The sequence below is a fragment of the Bubalus kerabau genome, chromosome 6 (genome assembly GCF_029407905.1).
Source record: "Bubalus kerabau isolate K-KA32 ecotype Philippines breed swamp buffalo chromosome 6, PCC_UOA_SB_1v2, whole genome shotgun sequence".
Lineage (NCBI taxonomy): Eukaryota > Metazoa > Chordata > Mammalia > Artiodactyla > Bovidae > Bubalus > Bubalus kerabau.
In genome coordinates, this window is record NC_073629.1 from 107,365,280 (window position 1) to 107,387,362 (window position 22,083).

Sequence of the window (22,083 nt, forward strand, 5' to 3'; positions counted from 1 at the left end):
ATTCAACATAATGCTGAAAGTCCTAGCCAGAGCTATTAGGCAAGGAAAAGAAATAAAAGGCATCCAAATTGGAAAGGAAGACATCAAAGTGCCACAATTTGCAGATGACAGGATATTATATATAGAAAACCCTAAGGACTCCTAAAGACATCAAAAACTATTGGAATAAACAAATTCAGTAATTTGCAGAATACAAAATCAATATATAAAAATCTGTTGCATTTTTATACACTAGTAACAATCAGAAAGAGAATTAAGAAAACAATCCCATTTACAACTGTATCAAAAAGAATAAAATATCTAGGAATAAATTCAACCAAGAAGGTGAAAGACCTGTATATTGAAAACTGTAAGACATAAATGAAATAAATTTCAACACAAATAAATGGAAAGAAATTCTGTGCTCACAAACTGTAAGAATCAATACTGTTAGAATGTCCATACTACTCAAAGCAACTTACAAATTCAAAACAATCTCTATAAAAATTCCAATGGCATTTTTCAATTAGAACAAATAATCCTAAAATGTGTATGGAAATGCACACACACACACACACACACACACACACACACACACACTGATTAACCAAAGCAATCTGGAGAAAAGAACAAAGCTGGAGGCATCATGCTCCCCAATTTCCAACAAAACTACAAAGATGTAATAATTAAAACAGTATGGTATTTGGCATAAAAATAGACACATAGATAAATGAAACAGAAGATAAAACCCAGAAACAAACCCATGCATATGCAGTCAATTAATTTACAAAAAAAGGAGCCAAAAATGCACAATGGTTAAAGGAGAGTCTCTTCAATAAATGGTGTTGGGAAAACGACAGCCACACACCAAAGAATAAAATTCAACCATTATCTTACACCATATCTCCAAATTAACTCAAAGTGGATTAAAGACGACCATGAGACCTAAAATCATAAAACTCCTAGAGAAGGTCATCCCTTATATGTGGACTCTAAAAAGAAATGGTACAGATGAATTTACAAAACAGAGACTCACAGACTTAGAGAACAAACTTAAGGTTGCTTGTGGGAAGGAACAGTTAGGCAGTTTGGGATGGACATGTTTACTCTGCTGCTATTTAAAATGGATAACCAACAGGGACCTACTGTATGGCACATGCAGCTCTGCTCAATACTGTGTGACAGAACGCATGGCAGGGGGGTCTGGGGGAGAGTGGATACCTGTACACATACGGTCGAGTCCCTTCCCTGTCCGCCTGAAACTATCACAACATTGCTCATCAGCTATACCCCAATACAAAATAAGAAGTTTAAAAAAAGAAAAAGGAAAGAAAGAAAGCAAGCAGCAAGCTCCTTGACGTAGATTTGGGCAATCATGTATTTAATCTGATGCCAAAAGCAAATCAACAACACACATAAAACATCAACAACAGACACACAAAAAGCTTCTACACAGCAAAGGAAACCACCAACAAAATGAAAAGGCAACCCATTGAATGGGAGGAAATATTTGCTAATCATACATCTGATAAGAAGTTAACATCCAAAATGCATAAAGAATTTACACAACTCAACAGCAAAAACATAAGCAATCCCATTTAAAAATGGGCAGATCAGAATACACATTTTTTTCCAAAGAAGTCACACAGATGGTCAACAGGTGTATCAAAAGATGCTCAACATCACTTCTGGTACTTATCCAAAGAAAATGAAAATAATAACTTGAAAAAATACATGGACCTTCACTGCAGCTTTATTTACAATAACTAAGATTTGGAAACAACTGAAATGTCCATCAATGGATGAACAGATAAAGGAATTGTGGCAGATATACTCAATGGAATATCACTCAGCCATTAAAAAGAATGAAATCCTGTCATTTGCAACATCATCTTTGGATCTCGAGGGTATTATGCTAAGTGAAATAAATCAGACAGAGAAAGACAATACTGTATAATCCTCCTTACACATGGAAAGCTTTAAAAAAAGAAAAAAGGTTTATAGATACAGAGAAGAAATTGGTGATTCCCAGAGGTGTGTGGGATGATATTTTTTTTTAAAAGATAATAAACTCATTACGTTAATATAAATAACATAATTTGACAAAAATAATTTTCCAAAATAAATTAGTGAAAAGGACAGTGAAAAAAAAATCAAAACTCAGAAAAAAATGTTCCATTTGAATTGGAAAATACCAAATATATATAAAAAAAGAATGATATTGTAAATTCCTATGTACCAATCACCCAGTTCCAACCATATCAACTCATAGCTAATCTTGCTTCATCTACACTCCACCCACTTCACTCCTCCCCTATTATCATAAAGCAAATTCCACACTCTCATTTCCTCTAAAACCACTTCAGTATGTGTCTCTAAAGATTCTTTTTTTTTTTTTAACATAGCCACAACACCATTGTTATACCTGAAAAATAATGATTATTCTTTGGTAGTATTTTTAATTAAGTAAAACTTTTTAAAAGAAAAAAAATTCCTTTCTTAAATAAAGGCCTAACTATAACTTTAACTGCTACATTCCTCCAATAGTATCATCTGGTTAATTTTGCTTTTTTCTTGTAATACAAAGCCAGTATTAGTAAAAACAACTTTCCCTATAATTAAAGAGGAGAGATGTGAAAAGGATACTTATAACTGAAAAGGCTTAGCCCAGAAAATAATATACCAACTGATTTCTTTCTCATCATGTCTAGCCCCAGTGTTTTCTGACTATTCACCCGAAATCTAAGGGTTTGTGGCAAGGGCAATGGTATTTGGCCAAATTCTTCATTCGACAGAATCCACTAACCATGGCCAGGAGACTGGTGGTGGAGCCAAGAGAGAAAAGAAAGGGATTTTCAACAATTTTCCTTGTTCCATTAAGCCAGGTATTACAGCTATCGATGGCAGCTGGGAGCAGGGAGTCCTCCTGAGAGATGGATTGGACCAGCGAAGGCCTTTGTCTGACATCAAAGTACAACTGCTGTTAACTCGATCCCACCCAGCTCCAAATCCAAGTCTACTTATCATTCTGAAAACCATTTTTGTCCCCTGGCTGCTGTCATCGTATTTCCATTGTTAACTGTTTCCTGTCAAGAGAAGAATCAGCTCTACCAGGTGAACAGAAAAGCAGACCATTTGTCTTCTATTACCCAAAGCCGGCACTCAGCAGGAATCAGAATCAGTTCCCATTTCTCTCCATCCTGAAAAGAAACAAACCCGCTGCCAAGTTTCTGTGCCGGCACAGTCTGGCCCCTCTCCCATCACCATGCCCTGGGGCATCAACAGGAGAGGCAATGTGGCCTGAGTTATGTCAAGGGCAGACACCACTCCGGAGCACAAAGTTTGCTGTTTCCCACCCTGACATGTTAAAGACAAAACAAAACAAGAACCAACCAACAAACAAAAAATCAACTCTGTTGGAGTGCCTGCTGTTCCCTCTTTAGGAAGGAGCTGGTGTGTGACCAGCAGCAGCTGCTCTCCTGACCCCTGCATCCTCCCAGGGACCTCACATTCCAGTCAGACGCTCTCACCCTGAGGCTCAACCTGCATTTCCCAGGAGATCTGCAGTGTCAGAACACGCTCCCCTGCCTCTCTGGCTGTCGCTGTCCCCAGGCCTTGTGAGCAGCCTACCAGGCAGGGCACAGCTCCCTGAAGATAAGACCTTCAGAGACCAAGGAGGGTTTCAGGCCCCTGTCAACTTAAGGACCTTCATCCTTAAGGGATAAGGGACACTTATCTTGAGAAGTCACTTCTTATCTGTCATACAGGATGGTCATACAGTTTGTGGTCCCTGCATCACCAGATGGACACAGAACCTCAAACACGTGTTAGACTTCTGAGCTGACTCCAGGTCACCTGGTTTTTCTTCCTAGGCCCTAACTGTGTAGTCTGGTCGTGTCTGCTCTCGGGGAAGCTGGGACAGGATGTAGAGCTTCACTGCCCAGAAAGCACCACACACCAATACGATTCTCATACTGAACAGCCCAAGAACCAAACTGCTGTTGATTTGGTCAAACTATAGACCATGGTCCAGAGGTTTCTTCTACCAATCTCTTCTTGGAGGCTCCTCACAGAGTTGTCCAGAGCCTTCCTGCTCCAAAAGTACCACAGTCACCTACGGGACATTGTCTTGAACTGACTTCCACTAAATGTGAGCTCCTTCACATGTTATATTCCAAACTTTCTGAAAACCTCACTCTTAATTCTAAGCATGTATCCTAAATCATCACGATGCCTCCACAACTTCAGGAATATCAAAAGAGTGATCCGTTCAGCCACTGGTTCTGCTGCAATTACTCTACATCCGTTCTGCACCAAGGTAAAAGCTGACTTTGACGTTCCCTCTTATCCAATGAAACTCAGATACACCCCACCCCAGCAGCCTCACTGCCTCCCTCCCCACCTTAATACACACACACACACACACACACACACACACATTTTTATATGAAAAGCCCAAGGATGCCTCTTGCCCAACCATGTAATAAATATTTTTCAATGACCATTTTTTCCTCCAACTGTTCTCCAACTGTTTCCTCCAACTGTCCAAACTCTATAATAACAAAGGGCACTGAAATGGGCCTATCCATGGGGGAAATTCATCACCCAAACAGGCATTTTAATCACAGGTCACCTTAAATTTGCATCTCTCCCCAGCGTCCTGCTGTTGGTGAGAAGCAGGGCAGCAGTAGGTGGGACCCTGTCTGCTCTGGAGGCACCTGGGCAGCTGACCACAGCCCAACATGGAAAATGCCCTGCTCCATCTTCTACCTCCGGCCCCCTAAAGTTTTTTTCTTCTGCTGCAGAGACCGATATGCCAACAAAAGTTCTTCAGTCACTGATGATTATAACTTCAGCCACCTACACATTCACCCCATATGTGCCAGACCAAACCCTGTACCACCTGGGGTTTTCCCTCCTCTCGTGTTCAGAGCTCTTAAATTCTCACCTGCTCCTTGACTCCTAACAACATTCACAGCACCCACCACCTATCACTACCACCACCTCCACTTATGTCTGAATACATATCTCACAAACAAAAACATGTTAGGGACATAAACAAGTCTGATCAGAAAACAGACTGTTTCTAGCCTTGAACCTTCAGACTGCTCTAAGCCTCTCTACCTGGACCCTCAAGCTCTGGACTAATCTCCAGATAAATCGATGTCCCTCTCCTCCAGTGCTGGAATTAGGAACCAGTGGAGGACTAGCCGCTCCACCTCGGGAATGGGTGTTGTCATTAGCAGCGTCCCCTCAGGGGAAAGATTACATCAGCTCCAGGAAGGACACCATTCTCCAGGGAGAAGAGCAGTCACACTCACACCGAAGACAGGGCCTCCCCCTGACCCCTTCCACCTCACTTCAAAGAGTCAGCCAGCCTCCCCGTCACCTCGCTGTACACTACAACTTCCTACAGCAGGGAAGCTGATAAACAGACCTGCTGAGAGTGAAGTATTACCTAGCCCTGCACCTTGAGAGATAACCCCACCAGATAGCTGGAGCAATTATGCGGCATGATTACCCAGTCAGGGAGTCCCCAGAGACAAGAAGCTGGTTTCAGGCATCAAGGGGCAGACCTGAAATAGATTCTGCTTGCTGAGCGTAGCAGTGGCTAACTCCCGGTATCCAACTGACAGGTAAAGCGTAAGAAGCAGCATCGCGCTCCTCACCGCTCGCCGCGCTCCACTTCTGTAAGTTTGAGGCCAGTAATGCAAACCGCCGTTTGACTATCCCTTAAGCATGCCCACCCGTCAACTCTAGACCCCATGAGGGGGCGTGGCTTGCCTCCAAAGAAAGGGTGCCATCCTCTTCTGAGAAGGACGTGGAGCTCTTTTCAGGCTCCAGGTCTTTAGGCTGGATTCCACGTAAGTGGGGCCCATCGCTGCCATAGCCGGAGGAGGATGGCAAGATGCTCAGAGTCGGGCCACTGATGGATACGTCACTCTGAGAAGTAGGCAGTCTGGGCACCTGGGGGGGCACTCGACCCACACGGGCAGGCTCTGTGCAGCTCTGGCCTCTCAGCTGGTCTGGCAGTGATGAAGGAGCGGAATGTTCCACAGTCCAGGGACCTGTCTGAGGGGCACTTAAGATGCCCTTAGTTCCTCCGCCAACACTCCAGCCGGCAGAAAGACTGTCTGTGTCGGCGGGGTGGTCTGTCCTGGGGGAAGCGCTGCTCCTGATTCCTAGCGGAGCAGCTCCTTTCTCCACTGCAGTCCCCCTGTGCAAAGGCAGCAGCACGGCCCTGCTGCTGCAGGAGGCTGTCCTAGGAAATTCCACCAGTTGGCTCACTGACTTCTCGCAGTTCCTTTCTGCGGGGTTATCGAGCAGGTGAGCGATGACAGTCGTCCCCTCTTCCAGGGAATCCCAGACCCCTCCGGCAACTGATGACTCATTCTCCAACAAAAGCTGAGCGGTCTGGATCTCGCCCTGGAACCTCTCCTTCACCTGAACGATCATGCCCTGGGCTCCCACCCCTGCGCTGGGGGCCAAGTCCCTGGGCAGTAACACGTTCGGGGGTGGTGGTGGCTCGGCCCCTCCCACTCCTTCCCCCTTCTGGAGACTCACTGTTAACTTCGTCAGGGTTCCGGTCTCTTCGAGGGCTCCAGTTCCCTGCAAGGGTTCTTCCTCACAGGGTGCTGCTGGAGTAGGGGTTTTCTTCCCCTTCCACTTCCTTTTGAACCGAACCCTTTTCTTAGGAGATATGGGAGCCTTCTCGGGAACGGCTATTGAATCTTTCGGCTCCTTAACGCAGCCCAGCGAATTTCCCATTGCTTTCCTCTACTAATCTCTGCAAAAACGCAGCTAAGCCAGTCCTGGGATCCCAGAGAAATCCCAACCTCGGCTTCATCGGATTAGATGTACATTTAAAAACATGCACTACGCCGGCAACCCCTCCAATTCTTCCTGCCTCCCTCCCCGCCTCTCTCTCTGTCTCTTCCAGCCGCTGCCGATTCAGACAGCCATCTTACAGGCTCAGAGCTGCAACAAGACAAATTCAAAGCATCTCACTGCAGTTCAGAAATCACTTGACCTAAAAGCAGACAGAAACCGGATTGGCTACAGCTTCCTCTCTCCAAATATGAGGTAATTGGAGCACGGCCCTCAGAAACACAAACAGAAAGCAAAAAGGAGCTAGAAACCAGGGGAGGGGAGGAATTAGGGAGGGCGGGAAGGAGGGAGGGAATGTAAGAGTAAATGGAAAAGGGAGGGGGAAAGAAGAGAAGCCCTGGGAGAAGGTAACGTGAAGGAAGGAGGAGGAGAAAGGGGGAAAGCGAACCAGCCGCTGGTACCAACCAGGAAGGGAAGGGCCGAGAGGAACCAGGGCCGGGAAGAACCAGGGCCGAGGACTATGGCCCCCAAACTGTGAAGGGAGCTAGATTTCAACAGCTGCACTGACATGTCCAAAAGCAAATATCTAACAGGATTAACATATTCTCAAATTTTTCAGGTCAAGAAACAATAAAATGATAACCTGGAAACCAGAGCCTAATCTTCATGGTTACAAAAAGAAACACACGCTTTAAAGATCTAGACTTTTGCAGCATTTCTTTCCCTCCTTTTCAGAGAGAGAGAAAGACAGACATCTGTTAATTCTGCTGGCTGATGACACACAGGGGGAACAATCGGAAATCAGTTTTGAGTACAGTATTAAGGATGCTGGGTAAAAAGGATACCACTTACAAACACAACAGAGAAGCAGTGTTTCTGCTGAACAATACTTGACATGACCGTTCAACAGTGATTACTGCTGCTGCTGCTGCTGCGGACAGCTAATGCAGTTTTAGCATTTTGTCATGTACCACGCCCTGTGCTAAGCCATGGATTATCTCATTCAATTCCCACAGTAACCAAATGAAGTCAAAACTATCATTTTACACTTTACAGGTACAGAAACTTAGGCTCAAGGAAAATGGATTTATTTGCTCAAGGCTACAGTCAGAACATGGACGCCTGTTGAAGACTTTGAACTTGAAGCCCGAGTTACATTGCTTTCTACTTGCAGCAGGGATGCAAGTCTGTATCCAGTTAAGTAAAACAGTTAGATACTCCACTGTTTTGAATTGGCAACTAGACTCACAAAGACCAAGAACTCAAATGAAAAGATAACTCTTGCTATTTGGGAGTGAGAAAGGAAGTTGCTAAAATGAGGCCCAGATGGTTTTTACTCAAATTGCAGCAGGGCAGGAAGTCTGAATTAAAGGCTGAAAAGTTGGATTCAAAAACTACCCTGTTGTGCCAGTGGGGTTTGCCCGCCTCTTTTTTTTTTTAAGTATACATGTGACAGATGAGATAACAGCACAGTCCAAAGGGCTCCAAATGGAGTGGAAGGACAGAGGCTACACGTGTTTTCTCCCAGTTGAAGTTATTTATTCTATACCAGTAGGATCCAGACCATTATGCAGAGAGAAACAGCTGGCCTGGCTCTAAGTAAGCCTACCCACCTCTCCCGGAGACCTGAAAAATGCCCATCACGAAGGAAAGCATGAGAAGCCCTGAAGTCACAGCTCCTACACTGTGCTTGACACCGGATTCATGCCAGAGTGCCTGACCTCTGCGGGAGGTATTCTTTCTCCCTTCTCCCCTAGGCCTTTCCCAAGGCCGACTGCGAAGTTGCAGCACCATCTTATGACCATGATAAACCACAGCAAGAAACAGGACCAGGAGAGAAATTGGTCAGGGGAGAGAAACTCAGTCAGACTCCAGGAAATCACCTAATCAGCAAAAACTCTGACATAACAATATCACCCTCCAGGCAGGCACCAGACCTTCACTCCTTCAATGAAGAGTGCTGGAACTAAGGGACTTCACAGATGCACACCCCAAGGCCCAAGCTTAAATTTTGTTCCTGTTCAGTATAGTTCAGTCACTCAGTCAGGTCCAACTCTGTGACACCATGGCCTGCAGCACACCAGGCCTCCCTATCCATCACTAACTCCAGGAGTATACTCAAACTCATGTCCATTAAGTCAGTGATGCCATCCAACCATCTCTTCCTCTGTCGTCCCTTTCTCCTCCTGCCCTCAATCTTTGCCAGCATCAGGGTCTTTTCAAATGAGTCAGTTCTTCGCATCAGGTGGCCGAAGTATTGGAGTTTTAGCTTCATCATCAGTCCTTCCAATGAATATTCAGGTCTAATTTCCATTAGGATGGACTGGTTGGATCTCCTTGCAGTCCAAGGGACTCTCAAAGTCTTCCCACACCACAGTACAAAAGCATCAATTCTTCGGTGCTCAGCTTTCTTTACAGTCCAACTCTCACATCCACATATGACTACTGGAAAAACCATAGCTTTGACTAGACGGACCTTTGTTGGTAAAGTCTCTGCTTTTTAATATGCTGTCTAGGTTGGTCATAACTTTTCTTCCAAGGAGTAATCGTCTTCTAATTTCACAGCTGCAGTCACCATCTGCAGTGATTTAGGAGCCCGAAACAATAAAGTCTGTCACTGTTTCCACTGTTTCCTCATCTATTTGCCATGAAGCAATGGGACTAGATGCCATGATCTTAGTTTTCTGAATGCTGTTTTAAGCCAATGGCATCACTGACTCGATGGACATGAGTCTGAGTGAACTCCGGGAGTTGGTAATGGACAGGGAGGCCTGGCGTGCTGCAATTCATGGGGTCGCAAAGAGTCGGACACAACCGAGCAACTGAACTGAACTGAAGCCAACTTTTTCACTCTCCTCTTTCACTTTCATCAAGAGGCTCTTTAGTTCTTCGCTTTCCGCCATAAGTGTGGTGGCATCTGCATATCTGAGGTTACTGATATTTCTCTGGGCAACCTTGAATGCAGCTTGTGCTTCATCCAGTCCAGTACTTCTCATGATGTACTCTGCATAGAAGTTAAATAAGCAGGGTGACAATATGCAGCTTTGACGTACTCCTTTCCCTATTTGGAACCAGTCTGTTGTTCCATGTCCAGTTCTAACTGTTACTTCTAGACCTGCAGACAGATTTTTCAGGAGGCAGGTCAGGTAGTCTGGTATTCCCATCTCTTTAAGAATTTTCCAGTTTCTTGTGATCCACACAGTCAAAGGCTTTGGCACAGTCCATAAAACAGAAGTAGATGTTTTTCTGGAACTCTCTCACTTTTTTGATGATCCAACGGATGTTGGCAATTTGATCTCTGGTTGTTCTGCCTTTTCTAAACCCAGCTTGAACATCTGGAAGTTCACGGTTCACATACTGTTGAAGCCTGGCTTGGAGAATTTTGACCATTACTTTGCTAGCGTGTGAGATGAGCGCAATTGTGTGGTAATTTGAGCATTCATTGGCATTTCATTTCATTGGATTCGAATGAAAACTGACCTTTTCCAGTCCTGTGGCCACTGCTGAGTTTTCCTGATTTGCTGGCATATGATGCACTTTCACAGCATCATCTTTTAGGATTTGAAATAGCTCAACTGGAATTCCATCACCTCCACTACCTTTGTTCATAGGGATGCTTCCTAAGGCCCACTTGACTTACATTCCAGGATGTCTGGCTCTAGGTCAGTGATCACACCATCGTGATTATCTGGGTTGTGAAGATCTTTTTTGTATACCTCTTCTGTGTATTCTTCCTACCTCTTTTTAATATCTTCTGCTTCTGTTAGGTTTGTACCATTTCTGTCCTTTATTGAGCCCATCTTTGCATGAAATGTTCCCTTGGTATCTCTAATTTTCTTGAAGAGATCTCTAGTCTTTCCCATTCTATTGTTTTCCTCTATTTCTTTGCATTGATCACTGAGGAAGGCTTTCTTATTTCTCCTTGCTATTCTTTAGAACTCTGCATTCAAATGGGTATATGTTTCCTTTTCTCCTTTGCCTTTCACTTTTCTTCTTTTCACAGCCATTTGTAAGGGCTCCTCAGACAACCATTTTACCTTTTTACATTTCTTTTTCTTGGGGATGGTCTTGATCCCTGTCTCCTGTACAGTGTCACGAACCTCCATCCACGGTTCTTCAGGCACTCTATCAGATCTAATCCCTTGAATCTATTTGTCACTCTCGCTGTATAATGGTAAGGGATGTGATTTAGGTCATACCTGAATGGTCTAGTGGTTTTCCCTACTTTCTGCAACTTAAGTCTGAATTTGGCAATAAGGAGTTCATGATCTGAGCCACAGTCAGCTCCCAGTTGTGTTTTTGCTGATTGTCTAGAGCTTCTCCATCTTCAGCTGCAAAGAACATAATCAGTCTGATTTTGGTATTGACCATCTGGTGATGTCCATGTGTAGAGTCTTCTCTTGTGTTGTTAGAAGAGGGTGTTTGTTATGACCAGTGGGTTCCCTTGGCAAAACTCTATTAGCCTTTACCCTGCCTCATTCTGTACTCCAAGGCCAAATTTGCCTGTTATTCCAGGTATTTCTTGACTTCCACTTTTGCATTCCAGTCCCCTATAATGAAAAGGACATCTTTTTTGGGTGTTAGTTCTAGAAGGTCTTGTAGGTCTTCATAGAACCATTCAACTTCAGCTTCTTCAGCATTACTGGTCGGTGCATAGACTTGGATTATTGTGATATTGGATGGTTTGCCTTGGAAACGAACAGAGATCATTCTGTCGTTTTTGAGATTGCATCCAAATACTGCATTTCGGACTCATTTGTTGACTATGATAGCTACTCTATTTCTTCTAAGGGATTCTTGCCCACAGTAGTAGATATAATGGTCATCTGAGTTAAATTCACCCATTCAAGTCCGTTTTAGTCCGCTGATTCCTAAATCGTCGATGTTCACTCTTGCCATCTCCTGTTTGACTACTTTCAATTTGCCTTGATTCATGGACCTAACATTCCAGGTTCCTATGCAATACTGCTCTTTATAGCATCGGACTTTGCTTCCATCACCAGTCACATCCACAACTGGGTTTTGTTTTTGCTTTGGCTCCGTCTCTTCATTCTTTCTGGTTATTTCTCCACTGATCTGCAGTAGCATATTGGGCACCTACCACCCTGGGGAGTTCATCTTTCAGTGTCCTATCTTTTTGCCTTTTCATACTGTTCAGGGGGTTCTCATGGCAAGAATACTGAAGTGATTTGCCATTCCCTTCTCCAGGGGACCACATTTTGTCAGAACTCTCCACCATGACCCGTCCGTCTTGGTTGGCCCTACACGGATGGCATTGCTCATAGTTTCATTGAGTTAGCCAAGGCTGTGGTCCATGTGATCAGAATGGTCAGTTTTCTGTGATTGTGGTTTTCATTCTGTCTGTCCTCTGATGGAGAAGGATAAGAGGCTTATGGAAGCTTCCTGATGGAAGAGACTGACTGAGGGGGAAACTGGGCCTTGTTCTGATGGGTCTTGTTCTTCTGGGTCTTGTTCTGTTCCTGAAATACAAGCAAATCCAATTCCTAAAAACGATCAACTTGGGGCAAGAAACGGCCTCTGGCTGTGACTGCTACTGCGGGTTAAGTCGAGCAGACAACGTCTAGGAGCCTTTTCCTCCTTGAACTTCTGAACATGTTGGACAAATCAGGCTTTCATTTCCTTCTACTCCAGAGGAAAACTGGTCTAGGAAAGGAGCAGAGAGTTCAGCAAGGTAGTGCTAAGTCGCTTCAGTCGTGTCCGACTCTTTGTGACCCCATGGACTGTAGCCTGCCAGGCTCCTCTGTCCATGGGGTTCTCCAGGCATGAATACTGGAGTGGGTTGCCATTTCCTTCTCTAGGGGATGTTCCCAACCCAGGGATTGAACCAGCATCTCTTACCTCTCTTGCGTTAGCAGGCAGGTTTAGTAGCTAAGTAACTGGCAAAGTGATTCAATCTCCTTACGGGTAAAAGGTGGACACTACCACCCACTTAATGGGGTTAAGAGAGGGTTCATGGGATGCTGTCTATAAAGTGTGTGGCTCCATGCCTGGCCTATAGTAAATCCCTGTTCTCCCCATTTATTACTGAAGCTCAGAGGTATGAGGCACCCCACCACTGCCTGGGCCCTGATACGCTCTTTTTCTTGACGAGGCTCTGAGGAAAATAGCTGTGTTCCAAAGTCCAAAGTTCAGGTGCCTGCTTTTCTCCACATGGCCTCTGCCTCCCCTACTGCCCCAAGTAAGTTAACTCTGAACACAAGGACAGCCCCCTGGACCATCCTCTCATCAAACCTGAGCTCTTAGCACATGCGCGGCTGCCTTCAGGGAAAGCAGGCTTCTGATGTCCTGCTGTTTTTCACATCTTCTCCTATGGCTTTTACTAGATAATTGTTTACTGCCCACGGGTCTCCTATAGAGACAGGGGGCATGAAAGACTCCAGAGCTCATTCATTCATTCCACAAATAAGAAAAAATGCCTCATCTATATGCCAAGCACTAAGTGTCATAAAGAATAAAAAAATGTAAACCCTGAATCTGCCTGGCTAAGACCACTCTTGACCTGACCTCCCAGACTTTTAAAATTTCCAAGTGCTAAACATATACTAGTATTTAATAAACACTTGAAAGTTGGAAAGCTAATTTTGTCAGATTCTGATTTTTCAAGAACTTATCTTCTAGGAAAACCATAAATCCTAACAGGTACCGTAAAACAGGCTTGGACAAAACCAAGAGATAAGAAATTCTACTATTAGTATCTGCATATGTAACCTCAAAGAGTCAGTTGGTCTCTGTGTTTCAGCTTCCTCCTTAGAACAATGGGCACAGGAAAACAGACATCACAGTCTAGCCATCTGGTCTACCTACCCCACAGCTTTGAGACGATCAACTTCATACAATATCCATTCATTTAATGAGTATTTATTGAATGCCTACTCTAATCAAGGCAAAGAGGAAAACAAGAGATGAAATCCCTCCATACTTAAGCTTGTATCCTAGGGCAGGGATCCAGAAAACAGCCAACCACATTAGACAGCAGTAGGTGTCACGCCACCCTGTGAGTCACAGGAGGCTTCTGGAAGCTACTGGCAAAACAAAGTGTACAGAAAAAAGATGAAGGCATGCAGCCCACCAACAGGTATGTAGCCACAAAACTCACTTTCCCATATGCATAAGGACAGATGTTTACTGCAGCAATGAATGTCTCCTTCATACAAATACGTAATTTACTGCAAATAATAATAGCTGTTAATAATAGCTGTTACACAGCTGCAGGGGGCTTCACTCAAATAATAGACAATGTATAAGTAGTTAAAATAAGCAAATCAGGTCCTCCTTTATCAACACGAATATACCCCAAAAACGTGGTTAAAAAAAAAAAAAACAGAAAAAAAGGATATATAGAAGATACGATGTGTCTGATATTTAAAAAAAAAAAAAAAGGCATTCATCTGTCATAAAAGTACAAAAGCATATACAAGAATGATACACTTCAACTTCAGGACAGTATTTACCTGGGGGATGGAGGAACAAGAAAATTCCTGTATCTGAAATGTTCTTTTTTTAAAGAGAAAGGAAAAAAATCTGAAGCAAATATAAACTATTAATATCTGTTTAATTCTGAAGGTGACTATACACATAAAGATCTGTTATATACTTTTCTGTACTTCTCTGGGTAATTAAAATTTTCATTAATTAAAAACTCAAATTAAAATTTTTTTAAACGTCAACCATTTATTTCCCATTTAGTGTGTATCTTTTTAGTAGGTGTTAAAATGGAAATAATTAATCTCTATAAAGTTACCAGTCCCATCAGCAGTAGCAAATTTCTACTCTGGAATCGGCCTCTCCTTCAACTGCATACTCCCTCGAAATGACAACCACCACCTATGTATCTCCATCATTAACACCAATAACAGAGATTGGCTATAATGACTATTTTTTCTTGTTGTTCAATCACGTCTGACTTTTTGCAACCCCATGGACTGCAGTACGCCAGGCTTCCCTCTCCTTCACTATAACCAGGAGTTTGCTCAAACTCATGTTCATCGGGTCTGTGATGCCATTCAACCATCTCATTCTCTGTCATCCCCTTCTCCTTGTGCCCTTAATCTTTCCCAGCATCAGGGTCTCTTCCAACGAGTTAGCTCTTTGCATCAGGTGGCCAAAATATTGGCACTTTAGCTTCAGTACCAGTCCTTCCAATGAATATTCAGGCTTGATTTCCTTTAGGATTGACTGATTTGCTCTCCTTGCTGTCTAAGGGATTCTCAAGAGTCTTCTCCAGCACCGCAGTTCGAAAGCATCAATTCTCCAGTGTTCAGGTTTCTTTATGGTCCAAGTCTCACATCCATACATGACTACTGGAAAAACCACAGCTTTGATTATATGGGCCTTTGTTGGCAAAGGGACGTCTCTGCTTTTCTTCCAAGGAGCAAGCATCTTTTAATTTCATGGTTGCAGTCATCATCTGCAGTGATTTTGGAGCCCAAGAAAATAAAGTCTGTCACTGTTCCCATTTTTCCCCCATCTGTTTGCCCGTAAGTGATGGGATAGGATGCCATGATCTAGTTTTTTGAATGACTATTTTACTGATCCCCTAACATTTGATAGTTCTTCTCTGCGTTTCTATTTGGCTTTATATACCACGCACTCTTGATGAGAACAGCTAGCACAGAACAGTTAGCTCAACAATGAAAGACTAGAAAATCACAATGATAGATAACTAGCAAGAGACACATCACTTCCTATCTACAGCAAGACCTCTACATGGAGGTTCTATATGATCCTTTATCAGTTAACCAAAAGCTTTGTAAGCAGGGAATCTTTCCCCACACTTCTAAACACTTAGCTAATTAATAGGCAAATGCCAAGCCTTCAAGAACAGCAAAGAAAAGCAATTAGTTGCATCTGGGAAAATACTCTGGCAACATAACTTCTCTCCATAAGAAGACAAAATTCAGCTATGCTGAAATAGTGAACAGAGAAAAGCAGGTAGCCAGTATGCATCAGCCGACAGACTAGGGCAAACCTGTTTATATCTTTCAGTAAAATCAGTAACAGCAGAGTACAACAGGCTAGGTCAAAAGTCCATACAGTTGTAAGTTTCACTAATAATTATAATAGGCTACTACCAATAATTGCTGCCAGTTATTGAGTACAGGCTGTGTTCCATCGTCCTTTCCCATATCTTCCTGATTCTTTAAACCTCTATCAAGTTAATTCATGGTACACTCCTTTGAATTATGCAGTCAAACTGGAGAGATTCTGTACCTAGTTTAATTTTGAATCTCCCACAGACTCTACCTAAGACCTTGCTCATAGCTGGACCTCAGTAAATGTTTATGGAATTCAGTTAAAAAGTATATTTTCCTGAAAACTAAAACCACAAGCGATACAGTTCACACTCTCTGTGATGGCTATCACCAAAAGACAGACAATGATAATGACAAGGATATGGAGAAACAGGAGGCCACACGATTGTGCTAGTGGGAATGTAAAATGGAGCAGCCACTTTGGAAGACAGTCTGGCAGTTTCTTAAAAAGTTATACATTAACCTACAATGTGTGAGTGTGAATGTGAAGTCAATCAGTTGTGTCCGACTCTTTGTGACCCCATGGACTGTAGCCCGCCAGGCTCCTCTGTCCATGGAATTTTTTAGGCAAGAGTACTGGAGTGGGTTGCCATTTCCTTCTCCAGGGGATCTTCCCAACCCAGGGATTGAACCTGGGTCTCATATAACCCAGCAATTCCATCCATAGGTATATATCCAAAAAAAGTGAAAACATACATCCACACAAATATTCATATCAACATTATTTATAATGGCTAAAAAATGAAAACAACCCAATTGGCCATCAACTGCTGAACAGATAAACAAAATATATGGTAAACCCACAGAACAGAATCCTCCTCTGCAACAAAGGAACAAAGTACTGATACACGCCACAGTGCAGATGAACCCGAGATTAGAACGCTAAGCAAAAGGAGCGGGACACAACAAAGCACATATCAGACTATTCTATTTAAATGAAATGTCTGGAATAAGCAAGTCTATAGAAACAGAGAATAGATAGATTCATGCTGCCTGAGGCTGCAGATGGGAATGGAATAACCATAAATGGCCAAGAAGGACCTTTGTGGGATGATGAAAATGTTCTCAAATTGGATTATGGTGATTGGCTGTACAACTCATAAAAATCGCTGAATTATACAATGAAAATGGGTCAATTTTATGGTACGTAAATTCTACCTCAATAAAGTTGTTTTTAAAAAAGAATCTACTTTTTAAAACAAACAACCGATAGAATAACCAAAGATGCTTTAAAACAGCTGGAAAGAGAAGAAACAGGATGGAGGGGGCAGAAACGAAACGCTGAACACACCTTGCATTCCCTTTTCGAAATTTCCCATTGTAACAATGTATATGATCTATATAATGCAAAATAAAATTGAAAGGGAGAAAAAAAATTGCTAAAAACTGAAAAAATATAAAATACAAATGGACCTGTGTATCAGATTGATGGCTTAACAACACAGAGAGAGGTTATTTCATATGGCTTTAACATAATATTATTTCTATGTCCTTAGGGAATTTACACTAAAGAAATCACAAACTTTTCAGTAATTGTGTTGTTAATAATAACACTATCATTGTTATTTTTATTCAAATATATAAATTTATGCATACATGATTTTGTATATGCACTATAATATATACATGATTTTATATATACTTGCATCCATGTGTTTGCATGTGTGTATATGGGAAAGGGAATAAGTAATATATTGCTTTGTTTGGATCAAGATTTTTAGCATAAGAAAAAAAAGAATACAAAGTCAAAGAGGTTGACTAAAACTCTAATTCTAAATATCAATTAGAAACATTATAAATTCTTGACTTTCTCTTACAAGACAAATACAAATGTTGGCTAGTTTTGTCCACAGAAAACATCCAGAAAGAGTGACCAACCCAAGAAGCACTCAGACTGTTGTCAATAAAGAATTTCAGTTCCTTGGAGAAGCTGCTAATCCCGGGCCTGAAACAGGAAATATACAAAAAGTATCTGGAACAGCTCTTCATACAAGAAATAGAGGACATTATCAAAGACTATATGCATCATGAGGAAGGACTCAGGGTCAATGTGAAAAAACTCACTGGCCAAAGGAGGAGCTGAATATTATGAAGAATGACAGCTATATTTAATTGGAACACATTTAAGTCGGGTAGAAATCCATGAGTCACAGTGTTACTAAGGGAAGATGAGTATCAGCAATGAAACTTTCATCGGTCTTACAGAGAATCTTAAGAGAATCAACTAATTATTTTGAAAACTGGTGAAACAGAGGGCAATATAAAAGCGTTTATCTTTTTATCTTCCCTTTCCTAAAGGAACTATCTCTCAGAGTAATTGACGAGGTAAAGTTCTGCTTTAGAAAAAAATTTCAGAATTTTGAGTACCACCATGTTGCAACTTCTAATGAAACAGTAGCTGTTAAACTTTTAGGTGAAGGGATAAGGTGAAAGCCTCTACAAGGAATGGATCAGGCTGGTTACACCTGAACCCACCAATCAAGCTTAACATGATGAAAAGACAGACAGCAGACATTCTGATGTGCATTCTGATGTGCAACACCACCATCCTTGCCCTGCCCCAGCACAAAAAAGGGAACCTGAGTATGATTCAGCCTCAGGTCTAGATCCAAAGCACCAGTTTACAGACAATACAGAAGGATGGAGGAGACTGTTAGAAAACATCCAGAGACGCCACCAGCATCTTTCCATAAACTGCACAGGACAAAAGACCGATTTCTTTAACAAACAGTTAAGGGGACAAAAAGAGGAGAAGAGAAGTTTAACGCAATGTGTGGACTTTGGATTCAAACAAGCCATTTTTATTTTATTTATTTTTTTTTATTTATTTTATTTTTAAACTTTACATAACTGTATTAGTTTTGCCAAATATCAAAATGAATCCGCCACAGGTATACATGTGTTCCCCATCCTGAACCCTCCTCCCTCCTCCCTCCCCATTCCATCCCTCTGGGTCGTCCCAGTGCACCAGCCCCAAGCATCCAGTATCGTGCATCGAACCTGGACTCAAACAAGCCATTTTTAAAATGAGATAATTGGGGAAATCTAAATACTGCTTAGATATTCAATGATTTTAAGAAATTACTGATTTTTACAGTGCTATAATTTTGTGCTTTGCTTAAATGAAGAATCTTTCAGAGATACACACTGAAACACTTGCAGATGAAATTATATGATGTCTGGACTCCTTTCAAAATAACCTACTGGAGGGTTTGATGAATGGATCAGGAAACAGACAGTGTAACGCTGCCCACGAGTTAGTGACTGGTGAGCTAGGTGATGAGTATATGGTAGTTCTATACGATTTTCTCTGCATTTATAAATGTTTGAAAATTTTCATAAATTTTTAAAGAGAGAGAATTCTAGAACATTTTCTTAATGGCATATTCAGTTAAGGAACATTATCCCCATATCTTCTGTCCCAGGAAAAGTTTAACTAGCCAATTCAGTTTTCATTCCTTGGCCCCTGAATTTCCCTTCTGTTGAGTGAGTGAGTTAGTTGCAGTCAGGAGAAAGGGAGACACAGCAGACAGATTCCTCTTACCTCACAGCTACAGGATAGCATTGGTGTCTCAAAGTGAAAGGTGGTTTGTGGCATACAAACAACCAAAAATATTCCTCTAAAACAGCCCGCTGTTCGTAAGAGTGCCAAGGGGATAACGCTATGAAAGCTCAACAAAGTTCTTGTTCCAACCCTGCCAAGGCACACTTGCCAAATTCATGTTCCTGGTTATCCCTATATCCGAAGCATGCCTGAGGACACCCTGTGGTTCCACAAAAACACATGTTACCTCCACGCTTTCCTAAGCCTACTTATGCTGCAGATTGTCAGCAGTGGCTCCAAACCAGAGCCCCAAGAAATTATAATCCCTGAGTTCTCAGAAGTTCTCAGATTCTCAGGAATTCTGGGACACCTGCTGTTCTGCATTCACCCAGCAGGTGGCGCTGACTCCCCAACTGGGACATCACAGCCACACCGACCCTGGAGGCAGTGCCTTGAGTGAGGTATTTATAAAAGCCTTCTTTTCCCACCTGCTCAAGAAGTGATCCCTGTCATCTAGTTGGGTATTCAAGAGTTGTCTGAGAAATAGTTTTGTTAAGTTGAGCTAACGTGATTCAAGATAGTCTTTTTTATAAAAATAGGGCTGTGACTTCCCAATAGTATCTAGACTTGAAGAGGATTTGCCTTAGGGAGGAGGAACAGGAAGGCTGTGTGACCATGTGAACACTACCAAGATGCCACTGTTCTTGGGTGTGATGGATGCTACAAGATTGTGTTTACAAGCACATATACCAAGGTGCTTGCTATGAACTGAATGTTTGTGTCCCCTCGAAACTCATATATTGAAGCCATAATAGCCCTGATGTGATGCTATCTGAAGGTGCGGTCTTTTAAGAGGTAATTAGGTTTAGATGAGGTCAGGAGAGTGGAGCCTCCATAATGGGATTAATGCCCTTATAAAAAGTTGAAGGGACATGAGATCTCTTTCTGTGCATGCATGACCCAAGGAAAGGTCACCTAAGGATATAACCAGGAAGAGGGCCCTCACCAAGGAGCCAACCATGCTAGCACCCTGATCTCAGACTTCAGCGTCCAGAACTATGAGAAGCGAATGCTTGCTGCAAACCACCCAGCCTGCGGTGTTTCACTACAGCAGCCCAACCTGACTAAAACAGTGCTACAATTAACCAGGCTTGTTTAAGATCATTAGAGACGAAGAAAAGGCTACATCAAAGCAGGATTATAAGGCTTTACTCCACCCTTCCCGAGCAACAAATCCAACATCTCTCCTCATCCCTCATATTCTGAGTCCCCAAAGAGCCAGTTTTGACTCAGCTGGGCAGACTGCTAATAACCAGATTGTCAGTGCCAAAGCCACAGCATCAACAGGTGAAAAATCCCCCTTCATCATGCAAATGATGAGGAAGTTCTTGGTTTACACTGCAACAGCGTTGCCTCCAGGCCAATGCTTCTCTTCCTTTAGAGCTCCTGCTCTGCCCCCCTCTCTCATTCACTGACAAATACAGAGAAGGAAGGCTCAGTGTGCCCGTGAAAAGCAGAGCAATCTCTAGCTCTGTCCAGGCCATGTCCAAACTGAGCACCAGGACCCCAGACCACAGACCCTACCTGGAAGTGCAAGATAATGGTCCAGATCAGGCCGAGGGTCAGCTTGGGGTTGCCATCTGTGATGTCGTCATTGCGAATATTCACTAGTTTCACCTGAAAAAGAAACGAAAGCTGGTCTGAGAGCTCTGCAACTTTGATTTCATTTTTTATAGATTTTCATTATTCATACGCAGTTAATTTTTTTTTTGGTGTACAGTTTGAGTTTTCACTATGCATAGATTTGTGTTAACAACCACTATAATCAGGGTAACAAAACAGGAGCATCAACCCCAAAAGGTGGGACTTTGTGCAGTCAAATCCTGCCTTCACCCCTAAATCCTGGCAACCACTGATCTGTTCCCAGCGTTGCTTTACCCAGAATGTCATATAAATGGTGTCCCAGAGTATGTAATCTTCAGATCCTGGCTTTTTTGCACTCAGCACAATGGCCGTGAGATCCCCATCCACGTTGCTGCCTGGAGCAATAGCCTGCCTGTTTCCGTTGTGGAGGAGTATTCCTGTATACCTTATACCTGTATTCTACACACAATAGTTATCCACTCCTCCACTGAAGGAATCTGGGTTGTTTCCATGTTGGGGCAGTTATGAATAAAGCTCTTATATTCATGTACAGTTTTTTTGTGTGAGCACATGTTTTCATTTCTCTAGGGTAAATTCCTAGGAGTGGGACTGCTGGGTCATATGGTATACGTTTAGCTTTGTAAGAAACTGCCAACAATTTTCCAGCACGATTGTACCATTTTGCAATCCCACCAGCAAAGCAATTTCGCAAGCACTTGCTATTGTGAGCTGCTTTTTAATTAAGTCTTCCCAGCCCTTTTTGCTTTTTCTTTCTTATTTTTTCAAGGTTGTGAGAGAGAGAGAGATCTGCCTCCTGTCCCTCACCCGTCTCTGGCCTGTCCCACCTATTCCCCTCCTCCCATAGCACCCGCCTTACTCCTAAAATCTCATTCCAGCAACACGATGTACACAGACACACAGGCCCTTCCCCCACCAGGGTGACCAACCATCCCTGTGTGCTGGAGACTGAGGGATTTCCTGGGACGGGGGCCTTTCAGAGTGTCCTAGGAAAACCAGCCTATTTCCACCTCCACC

The 22,083-nt window shown here is 42.7% G+C and overlaps 1 protein-coding gene across 3 annotated transcripts in view; it reads right to left on the reverse strand.

The window, feature by feature from the left end:
- MACF1 (microtubule actin crosslinking factor 1) overlaps positions 1–22,083 on the reverse strand; it is a 320,564-nt gene that overhangs the window by 169,955 nt on the left and 128,526 nt on the right. For all 3 annotated transcript variants that reach the window (XM_055586319.1, XM_055586318.1, XM_055586320.1), the window contains exon 6: positions 20,989–21,081. In XM_055586319.1, coding sequence (XP_055442294.1) covers positions 20,989–21,081 — 93 coding nt within the window. The remainder of the gene's footprint in view (positions 1–20,988; positions 21,082–22,083) is intronic.